General features: G+C 49.8%; 1 protein-coding gene across 1 annotated transcript in view; it reads right to left on the bottom strand.

Moving 5' to 3' along the window:
- Positions 1-2,742: 2,742 nt before the first annotated feature.
- Positions 2,743-12,141, bottom strand: part of LOC108926406 (nucleolar protein 4-like) — a 30,674-nt gene continuing 21,275 nt past the window's right edge. Inside the window, exons 6-11 of the mRNA XM_029251744.1 lie at positions 9,859-10,124; positions 9,564-9,746; positions 8,967-9,155; positions 8,539-8,658; positions 8,189-8,378; positions 2,743-7,487 (exon numbers count right to left, since the gene is read on the bottom strand). Of these exons, the coding sequence (XP_029107577.1) occupies positions 7,282-7,487; positions 8,189-8,378; positions 8,539-8,658; positions 8,967-9,155; positions 9,564-9,746; positions 9,859-10,124 (1,154 nt within the window). The 3' untranslated portion in view covers positions 2,743-7,281. The remainder of the gene's footprint in view (positions 7,488-8,188; positions 8,379-8,538; positions 8,659-8,966; positions 9,156-9,563; positions 9,747-9,858; positions 10,125-12,141) is intronic.

The raw sequence follows: 12,141 nt of genomic DNA on the forward strand, positions 1-12,141 counted from the left end.
CCTGTTTTGTTGTCTTCCTTCATAACTAAAAGTCACTTTTTCAAGTTTCCTAAATTAAAAATTAGTTGCTAAGGCACACAGTACCATTACAACCTTATTCTAGATGTCCAAGTCTCGAGCTATCACCTGGGTTCAGGTAGCACGAGACAAATAGTTGTCTAGAGTCTGTTGTTGGATAGACATGGATCCTGCGGATATTATGCAGGATGTATCTGCAGGACCGGGTTGTGGCTTCAATGTTCTGAGAGAAAGACAGACTTGAGTCAATCGTCACTCCTAGACTCTTAGTCGAGGAGGTCGGCAAAATGAGTGAGTTGTCCGGTTTGATCGAGACATTATGACAGGAAGACAGGGCAATTGGGAGTGTAGGATCTCTGTTTTGGAGAGGTTGAGTTGGAGGTGATGATCAGACATCCATGCAGAGATGTCCGACAGGCAGGCAGCGATGCAAGTGGAGATGTCTGATGCTCCAGGTGGAAAGGAGAGGAAGAGATGGGAATCATCGGCATAGCAGTGACAGGGCTGAGGGAAGAGGTGTACATTGATCAACATGGTAATGATCCTGTAGTACAAGGGTTGTTGAACATCTAAACCATGCTTCTTGGTAGCAGGGACCCAGGACCACAGTTGCCTGGGGTGACATGAAACAAAAAAGTACCTGGAAACCCAAAATCAGGACAAGTAGTTTGATTTGGCACTATTATGAAATATCAGTTACACTCCTTACCAGTCATGAAACATCACATCATTCCTGCTCTTTGCTTTGAGCCAAACTGGCACTAATCTTTATGACTGGGGCTTCACTTTCAGTAAGAATCTTGCATCTAGATCAGGACTGTGGAAACAGTGCTAGTTTCTGAGGGTGGTGAAAGTTTCTTCACAGATCACTGTTTTATTGGGCTGTTGGACAATTTTGTGCTAAGATCGGTCCGGTGGCAGAACTAAAGATAAAATACATATACTTCATGACAAGGTGAAGAAAGTCCGTCTCTCCAACTTCCTGTCTCAGAATGTTCTCCACCTTTTTGCATTGGAAGACTTGTCAGTCCAATGATCTCTTTTGCTTGTGGTAGAAATAGTCGCTTCAGTCAGGCAGGCAGAACTGTCAAGATCTCTAAAGCTTGTGAAATTGATGGGTGCTTAATGCTACCCGAATGGTATTACAATACGCTGAAAAACTCCTAGCGGTGGTCAAAATGTACGTTTTTCTTCCGGTGGGTCTTACCGATTCCTTTCTCAAATGCAGTACGCGAGTATGAAATAAGATTTTCTCACTGTCTCATAGATCATCAGTACATTACACATGTTCCAAGACACAAATGCGATGTTCCAGGAGTCAGTTCAGATCAGAAAGAGCCATTCTACCATTTACTGTCCAGCCACTGGGAAGGCAGATGGGCTGATGACAAACTCGAAAAGCTGTTTTTCTGTCCCTGTGCTACGTCCCTTTTGCACTTCACAGGACAAAAAAGAGATCATGCTGGGTTCTTTTTGACATGGTAACAATGCTTTTATTTTATTAGATCAGCTGTGTGACAAACAAAGTTGACTCCCTTTGATTTTTTTGGGAGAAACCAACATTTTGCTATAGCCGTGACATCAGAGAACACGCGGTCACGGTTTTCCATTCCTCCAAGTGATATGTAGAGGGCAGAAAGACCTGCCATGACATTTTTGCATTGAACAAACAGAAATAGAAACATTTTTCATCATCATTCATTTGTTGCACGTATATTTATATATATATAATATATTTATTTATCAACACTTTTCTAAAGAATTAAAATATTTAGTCACACATACTGGAAAAAGAACCCACTGCCATAGCACAATAATAAATATAAAAACAAATAATCATCTGTCATAAATTACAGGGTATCAGAGAGGGAGGATGGACTGTTGATTCAGTAAGACACATTTTTCATATATATTTATATATATATATATATATGTATATATTAAAATTCTTGGGGAGTCTTCTTTTCCTGAGGTTCTGTTTTCCCCTGGTAAACCCTAACCAGGGGTTATTAATGGCTTCTAATTTACCGAGGAACATCGGTGTCACATGACCTGCTACTGCAAAACCTTAGAATCAGAGGGTTCGGTCCGACGAAATCATAGGTAAACGCGAGGCGTAAAATTTCAAAGTTCTACATGTGTTTGTGCCATTAGAACTTTTTTGACATTTAATCTGTTACAAACATAACTACACGTATGTAACAATGCATAGATGAAAGACAGTGGATCATCAGTATGTTAGAAACCCATTTCTGGAAAACAAATGTAGAACCCTGTAATGTCAAGGTCTCGATTAGCCAAAGCTGAGTACTCGTCCGTCCGCTGCTGTGCGCTCACCGCACTCCGTGCACCTTTTCCGCAGGTTTAAATTTGCTGCCATTTTGTTTGAGCGAGGCGGCATGTTCCGCCAATGCAGAAGATTTCCCAAATTAATGCATACAGTTTGGGGGTTCGGGATAGGGCTGAGAATAAAAGAAACAAACAACATCAAAATCGTCATCATCAGCATCATCAGCATCATTATCGTCAACAGCAACAACAACGAGAACAAAAAACGACATTTAAAACCAATAGCAAAAATCTGTACATGTAAACATCACACTTTGACTGAGTCCAAAAATCGAGAGGGGAAAAATACAAAGTTTCACATTGGTATACAGTATAAATACAGAGTTTTAAATTAGTATAAGGAATAAATACAGAAACAGTTAATACCATCAGTTTCTGGTAAGCAAAGAAGAAAATCCTGAACAGAACAAACAACGAAAAGGTCTAAAGCACCAACAAATTAAATAGAACAGGCTATCGATTCGACTGTAGCTGTACACCACCCTGATAGAAAAATAAACTTTTTTTTACTTTATATTTCTCCGCATGAGACCTACGAAGATAATAGGCAGCAGCGGCGAAAGCCGCTCTCTGAAAATATAAGTACTCAACAGAAACGGACAGAGGTTTCAGTTCAGGATGGACCCCTGATACAGCGTCTAGCTGGAGACAGTAAGCCGTCACACTCACTGGGTGGATAGCCCTTGCAAGGCCGACTGGTTGGTAAATCCTCGGTGTGTCATTAATAATCTGTTAAAGCACGCAGCGGTGCCGTGGAACTTGCTGTGAATTCCACCGGCGAGGAGGATGCCACCCCACCCGGTAAGGAAGGGAGCTGCGGTTGAGTCGGGACACCTTCAGACACCAGTTGGCAGGCTTTTCTCCCCAACCACCACCGTCGGAAGCCGGTTACTTTTCTTTGCATTTATCGCTCACCGTTTTGTAATCTTCAACGAAATTTGAGTCAGTGTAACAGGGGTACTTATATTGACAAATTGCCCGGTTTTTGGCAATCGACCGTGCCCGAAACTCAAACGGAGTGTGACAAAGAGTGTGTTTGTGTTTGCGTCCATCCCGGCAGCCGTGCCGGCGAGGTCTGGAATGTGAGAAGGCCGGCAGCAGGGTGGCTCCGGTGACACCAGTGTCATACAAAAGAAGTTCAGAAAAGACCACATACACTACAAATATATAGTACATGTATTTATAAAAACCAAAGCGAAGCAGTGATACCAGGTAGAAACCAGGTGACACTAAGGGAGGATCCAGGAACAGAGTCTGGTCACGGCTACAAGTCCACCAGACGGTCCATCTGTGACAGCGGCACACAAAATAGGACGGGGGAAGCATCAGGTGGAAGAAAAATCCAACTTCTGAGATTGTCTTAAGCCTTTTTACAGTGAAGTCATTACTGTTAAAACTTTGTTGACGAGAATCTAGTGAAACCCTAGGTCAAGTAGGGGGTAGTAGTGAGAACTCTGCACAGCTTTCATTTTATAGGGCTTTTTCTGCATGTACAGTCTGAACCTGACGCCATATTTACTGTGTCTCCCAAGCAAGGCTAAATGGGAAACGGAGTCATTCAACTTATTCATTAGTGCCTAGTGTGTGGACACACCGGTCCTAATAAAGCGTAGGTCTGAGCCAAGATCTGGACAAAAACCAGTCCAAAGGAACTGGGGTCTCCTTTCACCTAACCCAATAAACCCTCAAGAATCTTCATCGGAGAGCTTCATCCCTGACAACACGCAAGCCCAGAGCTGATCCAAGCTCCTACTGGCTGCTTTCCACAAGTCACACAGACAGACACACTCACTCACACACACACACACACACACACACACACACCTCAGCTTGAGGAGGTTGTCTAGGGTAAATCTAGAAAGGATTGCTCTTTAGCTATATGTAACAATGACTTATCTTACCGGTGCATCGTTCCTCTACACAGACATTGATTCCACCTGATCTCCCAGCAGCAGTTCTGGGTACTTCGAAGGTCCCTCAGTATTTCCCACTGGTACACAAGCACTCTAAAACTTTACAAGGAAATATTCATGTGGCAGAAGGAACTCCCAGCCACCCAAAAGTTCCTAGACTGACAGCCACACCTGGGAAGAAGCTAGATAGCAGGCAGTGAGACCCAGATGTGACTAATAAATCCCTGGCACGGGACCATTTAAATGGGTACTGAAGAGTTCTGGATGTTGACAAGTCGCTTTAACAGAGTTTGAGTTGTTGCAGGGGCAAATTTGCATTAAGGCTGAAAGGCTGCCTGGATAATCTGACTATTCTTACTCTAGCTTTGTTTTGTGGTTCCCATTCACAGAAGCAGCAAAGTTTCTCATAAAATCTTGAAAATCTACCTGTTGTTGACTCCCACCTTGTCACATCTCAGATCAGACATGTCCCAGATGTTACAACTGGTGCCGAACCCAAGAGTGACTAACACAGTGCATGGGGTAGAACTTGTTTCCCGGCAAGAACAGCCAATGGCTGTGGGATTTCCTACAAGCTTAACAAGTTCTAGAGATACTAGCTTGCAGCCTCTGAGGAAATGGCCCTGGGCCAGAGGACTGGTCCAGCACCCAACTGAGAAAGTAGTTCTAGCGACCATAGATTGGGTTCAACGATGAGTTGCCATGCACGCGTAGAGACGAAGCAGCCGACTGAGAGCCCATCGGGAGTAGTGAGGGATGAGTTTCAGGAGGACCAGCTAAGGGCCCAGACAAGGGCTCTGTCCACGGCTTGGACAGGGGATCCTGCTGACCACAGTGCACTAAGTCAGACAATACACAGAAGCGACTCAAGGGACAAAATCAAAATCCAAATACAGAGGTATCTGGGAAGGGGCAGATAGTGTCCTATCTAGAACTGAGATAGCAGTGAACCAGTCCATTGGTGTAACAAAGCAGCACGGAGAGGGCTGAACCATCCCTGATGTTTTCAGGTTCAGTTTTGCGTTTGTGGTCCACTGAATTATTTGATGTGGTTTCTCATCCTTCTCTGTGCCAATTCCAATTACATTTCTCAGCTCGAGATTTCCAAGTGTGTAGCAGCAGCACGGGTTCAACAGATGTCAATGGCAAGATCTTTTCTCCTGCCAACACATCGGAATGTTGAGCTGACAGTGGGGTGACATGGGACAGGTTTTAACTTTTGATCTCACACCTCGACTGAGAGGCTGGCAGTGGTGCTGGCAGCAAACCAGAGATCCACATCAGAACCTTCAGGAACTAGAGTTCCGATCAACTGAGCCTCTCCACAAAATAAACATGCCACCAACCCAGAATCTTCGGGAGAAGGTCCATCGATATGGGAATCTTGGGGAACTATGAATATAGCCAAATGAGCAGCTTGTGGAACTGAAAAGCCACTCAGTTCAGAAACCTAGGGAGCTTCAGGTACAGCCAAACACAAAAATTAAGTAACTAGAGATGCTGCAAATCAGGATACCTGGTGTACCAGAGGTCCAGCCAGTCCAGAAGACTGAGAAACAACAAGTAGAGTCAACTGAGACACCTGTGGAACTAGACACAAAGGCAGTTTAAAATTTTGGGGAATTATAGATTAAGTCAAGAAACTTCTGGAAACAGACACCCAGCCCATCCATTAGATCAAGGAACTAGAGATTCAACCAACCCAGAAGATCAAGGAACTCGAGACAAAGCCGTCAAGAAAATGATGGAACTCGATGTACATTCAGTCCAGGTCAAGGTTCTAGAGATACACCCAGTCCAGAAAACCAAGGAACTACAGCTGCAACCAGTCTAGAAGATCACGAGTTGGAGATGGTGTCAATGGAGACCCCAAGTGTGAATACGGAGACAGCAAGCCCATTACGCAGCCTGGTGGGCCGGCTACTCATATCCTAAACACCCACGAGGATAAAGACCCAGGAATAACGGCAGCATTTCTGTCGTTGATATCGATGCCTTGTCACCACTGAACATTTCACCTTTTGATACTGCAGGTTTTAATATGTACATAACCACCCGAAGGATCCAAAAAAAATTAAGTTTAAATAATATTCTCTGCTTGGCTACGTTTTTTTACTTTTTTTTGTTGTAAAATAACATTTCACATCAAATGTGAATGAGCAGTTCGCTGCTCTTCGAACAAAGATTTGGGACAAAAAGCACAACGACAGAACAGAGAGTGCTGTGTGTCTGAGGTATTTCCATGTGAAACAAATGGCATTTCTTTATGCATAAGTTACCGGCGGCGCTGTTCCCCGCGGTGGAAAGAGAGGCCTGCGTGCGCGTCAAGGGTGCGAGTGAGGTCTGTACTACGGGGAAAGCGCCGAGACGCGGAGAGCAGCAGCGTACAGCCCATCGATTGCAGGAGTGTTTACCTTCCTCATTCCTCCCGGCTCCGCCTTCCTCGAACCTACGTACACACTTGTTAGTTGCCCTCTCCAGGAAGCCAATATGTACAAATGCGCTGTGATCGTTCCAAACAATTTTTCGACAAGAACAAAAGATTAAAAAAGAAAAAAAAAAAAAAAAAATCAGTCATAAATCTTGCTGGGGAGTCTTCAGATTGTGTGCATTTTTAAAAATGATGAGGTCCAACTCTGGAGGGTCTCAGTCGGTCAGATCCAAACCACAGTCCCGCCCATATCCGTTCCCATCCGCTCAGTGTCCTCGAGTGATGCGGCGTTGCTCCAATCAGAGGGGCGAAGGGCGTGCCAACAGTGGTGGCTCCGCCCCTTTAGGTAGTCTCGTCCCGTCTCGTGCGCCCGTGTGCTCTTTGTCTACCGTAACGGAGGCCGTCTGGGGGGGCCCCTCCTTTGGAATCCGTTCCATTTCGTACTGGTGTCTCTGAGCAGGGCTGAGCCCGTCACAAGCGTGTGCGTGTGTGTGCGCGTGTGTGTGTGCGCGCCTGCGTGTGCGTGTGTGTGTGCGTGCGCGCGACAGCTGGACCGCTGGCACCACCGCCTCAGTTCTGCTGCAGGATGAGGCTCTCCAGCTCGTCCGCTGAGCGCAGCAGGAACGCCGCCGACTCACGGTACCCGGCGATGAGCTGGCGCACGGCAGCCACCTCGGGGGCGCTGAGCTGGGCCGAGGCTCCGCCCCCTCCGCCGCCCGGCCCGTGGCTGTTCGAACTGCCGGACGCCAAGGATTTCATGCTGAGGTCAGTTGGACCTAAAGATAGAGAATTCGTTCAGTCGAGAGCGTCCGCGCCGGAGAAAAATGCTCAGCGCAAACACGCTCATTTTTACACGTTTTCAACCGATCAAACGGACGGGAAGAGCGTGCGGCTCGACATGGAAGAGGCTGTAGTTCGGGGTCAGAGGTCAGGGACCAAAATGAACAAACTGACACGCACCGGCTGCTCGACTTCCCAACACAACCGAAACCGGGAAGTCGCCTCTGTCTCTAAGAGACCATTAATAGACGTGCGATAATACAGACCGGCATCGATTCGTCTACCGCTACGCTCTGTAGAAAATCGTCCATATCGCACTGCTAAGACTTGTCAATATTTCCGTGAACTCCGAGCTACCTCGCAATGAAAACTGAAGTGAGTGACAATGAAAATTTCCATTCAGGAGCTATAAACGCTGTGGAAGTGAGTCGAACTCTTCTGTTTGGGTGCTCTTTACTGCCACCTATTGACTTGGAGGGTACGGAAATTCTGCGAAGGCCGTTAAAAATAAGCAAGCTTCAAAATTTTGGTACGTTGGAAAATTTTGGAACTCGACCGTAACGTGAGCGGCCGATGCACAATTTAGCCCGTCCACCAGCCGAATCGGATTTCCAACATCCGGTCACGACCCGTCGCGACCCCTGAACTCCGACCCCTCCCCACAGGCTCCCGACTGCGCAGAGCAGCCGTCGGTCACCGTTGGTCTGCGAGGTGCCTGTCGACAGGGGGTTGGCCTGCTGCAGTCCGTAACCACGGTAATTGTAGCCGAGCCCGCCGTTGGTGTACAGTTGGTCCTGGGAGTAGACGGAGGCAGCCAACGAGTAGGCAGAGTGCGCCAGCGTCGCCGGGTCCCGGGGGCTCGCCTTGTCGGCGGACACCTGCTCGTCCTGGGAGGGGAAGGGGGCGGAGTGTCTGCGTCATACACCGCTGTCCCTTTGACGGACCTCAGTGTACAAACAACGAGCATCAAACTCGACCGCGCGCTCAGTACCGACGCACGCACGCACGCACGCACGCACGCACAGACGCACAGATGCGCGCACTCACGAGAGGCTGGTAGGTGTCCAAGCGCATCCTCTTGGCAGCGTTGCGGGTCTCGCTCTCGCAGGCGGCAGCCAGGATGTTCTCAGCCATGGCCGAGGTGAGATGCGGTGGCGTGGGCCGCGTCTGGCGGGGAGAGGAGGAAGGGAAGCAACTCACAGCCTGGACAAGTGCGCGCGCGCGTGTGCGCGTGTGTGTGTCTCTAACACAGACAAGTGCCACGTCTACCATTAGTTCATATCCTCCAGTGGACAGAATGATGCTTTGTCCAATGCAGAAGTTGCTATTGGCAGAGGAGTGTGTCGACAGTGAACCAATAAGAGTGCTCTGTGCATAGCGTGAGCCAACAGGAGAGCAGCGTGTTGACAGTGCGGGCCAATGGGAGAGCAGTGTGTTGATAGTGCGGGCCAATAGCGGCGCAGTCTGCAGCTCACCTCCATGCCGCCTTTCTTCATGCGGCGGCAGGACTTGAGGTAGGTGCGGATACGCTTGCGGGCCCTCTCCTGGAACTCGGGGAACTGGCGGCTGCACGACTCGATGATGGCCTGGATCTTCTCCTTGGGTTGCTTCGAGATGGGCACCATGCGGTCCAGGTTCTCGTCCACGAACAGCCGTACAAACATCTGAGGAGGGAGGGAGACGGTCACGGCGGGGTCTTTCCTGCACGCACGGGGAGAACACGCAAACCCCGCGCAGGCCGAGCCGATTCAAACCCGCAGCCCAGGAGCTGTGAGGCACCAGTGCTACCTGCTGTTCCACCATGTCGCGCCCCCCAACTTTTGATTCTTCCGAATTCATGAATTTCCTATTCTGTGTGTGTGAGACTGCACTCAGACGGACTGGCACCCTGTCCAAGGCGTACTCAGCCCAAAACCCTATGCTTCAGGAATAGGCTCTGGACCACCTTACAGGCAGTTAGAGATACAGGATGGACACATAGACTCATGAGTGTCGTTATGTTGCGATGTTTACAGCGTCCAGTTCCCGTGGCCGTCTCGGCAGACCGTCCGTCCCGCACCGGTCACTCGTACATTGAAGGCTTTGAGCCGCTCTGGGTCGAGTCCCTCCGCGTCGGTGATCTTGTCGCTGTCGTCGTGGTCGTCGTCGTCGTCGTCGTCGATGGCCGTCTGGCCCCGCCCCGCGCTCAGGTCCTCCGCGCACATGCTCGCCTCCGTCTTCACCGAGTCGTAGCTCCCCGAACTGTACTGAGGGGACTGAATGCGCACACAGACACGGAGAACACGTATTTGTACCCCGCGTTCCCACAGATATAAAATGAGCTGCGGCACTCGTCCGCTCGAGCGCTCGAGCGCGTCGTTTCCACACCTTGCTGCCGTAGTCGATCCGCAGCTCCGCGGGGTGCGCGGGGCCCCCGGGGAACTTCCTGTCGGCCGCCAGGTTCACGGGCTGCTGGTCCTCGGAGGAGGGCGACGAGGACGTGGTGCTGAAGTCCAGCGGCGCCGCCGCGCCGCCGCCGCCGCCGCCGCCGCCGCCGTCGTTCGCCTCGCCCTCGGGCGGGGGGGCTCCGCCTGCCGACAAGGGGGTCAGGGAGGGCATTCCGTTGGCGCTGCCGTTCTCCGAGGAGTCGTCGTCTGGGAGGGGAGAGGGAGAGAAAGCACGAGCGTGACGACGGTGACGCGGACGGGCACGCCGAGCCGGGTTCGAGAAGCGGACTGTTAGGAAACCGTTAGCGCGGAACAGTTTCTCTGGGGTCACCCACACGGGTGGGGGTTATCTGCTCGCGGGCTCTCTCCTGGACCCCCTAGCGTGCACGATCAAGCGGCGTCATGCGGTGGCAGCAGGGGGCGCCACCGTGGCTCTGCACGCAGACTAGAGCACGACAGGACCCGCCCTGCGGACTTGCGCCGTCTCCAAGAAACCGAGAGGGGGCGGCGGCGTGTCCGCCGCGGACCGAGACGCGGAGGGGGAAACGGGTTAGACGCAGGGTGACCCCGGCGCTGATGGCACTGCGGCGATGTTCACGCGTCACCTAAAACGCTTCCCCAGTTATCTGCTTAATTAACTGCAAATGACTCGCTAATGAAGTCGGGAACGAGGCCCACTTCTCTACCAGGGTTTTACCGCAAGAATGGTGACCCTGCCACGTTCCCCGTGCTCCCGGTCTTCGTTGCGCTCGGAGCTTAATCCCTTAACCGGATCAATTACCGCGCTAATTTAATAGGGGGACCCATGTGGCGCAGGTCCGCGGACCTTCTCCTGGACACCGAGGACCATCCGCGTCTTTGTTTCAGCGTTACGGACAACGTGCGTGCGGAGAGCTGCGTGGTTTCATCGAACATCATTTGTCCAACACTTCTCTGCAACGTGACTTACGCTGTGAGATTTGTGCACTGAGCTACTTACACTGATTTACCCATTACTGTATACACCGGAGTTATTTTTACTGTATCGCAAAAGTCTGCCAAAATCTCAAATATAGCTATGATTAGAAGCAAATAGGCTCGTAAATATGAATTTTTCATATTGTATGATCTGTATACATACATTAAAATTAAAACTAATTAAAATGAGCGAAAATAAAAATCTATTGTCTCCACAAGCTTCCGATCAGCCTAAGAGCTGTAAACACCGTGGAAGCGAGTTGAATTAAGGTGGTCTCCCACTCCCGTTTGGGTGCTCTGTAGTGCCTTGGAGGGTAAACGCAGCCAACAGCAGAGTGGCGCGTTGCTAGCGTGAGTAAACTCAGGTCGCCCTCGCTTGACGACAAACGGAAATTGTTGAAAATAGTCAAGTGGTGAAAACAAAGTAAAAGATATACTGGAAAATACATTTAGATTTTTCTCGTATTTGGCTCAAGTCAGATTCGGAACAAGACGAAGCCTCGAGAGGCGGCGAGGGCTGCTGGGTCGCCACGGCAACCGGGGGGTGGGCTTACACGTGTACCTGTAAAACAGTCAGTCAGCACCGATCACCTGAAGTCATTTGCTCTAAACATGGACCAGTGGACTGTTCCAGAAGCACCGCATCCCGCAGTCTGATGTCACAACGTCACAGTGGCGACACATCCTGGCAGTTCACCGTATCTTTCGGTGCGGTAACACAGGGTAATCGAGGCGAACAGGCATTATTAATTGCAATAACCACTTTCGCAATAACCGTTTCGTTTCTCGCAAAGAGCGGCAGGGTCGGGGGTGGGGGGGGGGTAACGCTAAGTGTGTGTCTCTCAGTTTCGGGATACAAAAATGTATCGGTTCCTCAGCCGCTTTATAATGACTTATTCATGACTATTGAAACTGGTTTAATAGGAGTATAAATGTGTGGCCCTCTTTGCAGAAGCCCCTCCTCCCTCCTCCCACAATGCACCTGTACACACAAACACGACCACAAGACGCTCGACAACTCCCTCAACGAGCACGACGAGTAAGAACCTGTGACCGGTTAACTGACCCGTTCCAGTAGGAGCAGCCGAACAGCCCCAGCTGTTTAAAAAGCACACGGTTCGAGAGCTGGAGTGAGGCTGCAGCACTGAGGATGCTGAGTATTGCTGGATGGAGGTGGGTGCACACACTTGGGGGGGGGGGCGGCTTTGGACTGGACCAGCTCCCCCTTGGAGGGATTACAGGAGATTATCCCTCGAAGATGCTGAGT

This window comes from Scleropages formosus, chromosome 5, assembly GCF_900964775.1.
Source record: "Scleropages formosus chromosome 5, fSclFor1.1, whole genome shotgun sequence".
NCBI classification, from domain to species: domain Eukaryota; kingdom Metazoa; phylum Chordata; class Actinopteri; order Osteoglossiformes; family Osteoglossidae; genus Scleropages; species Scleropages formosus.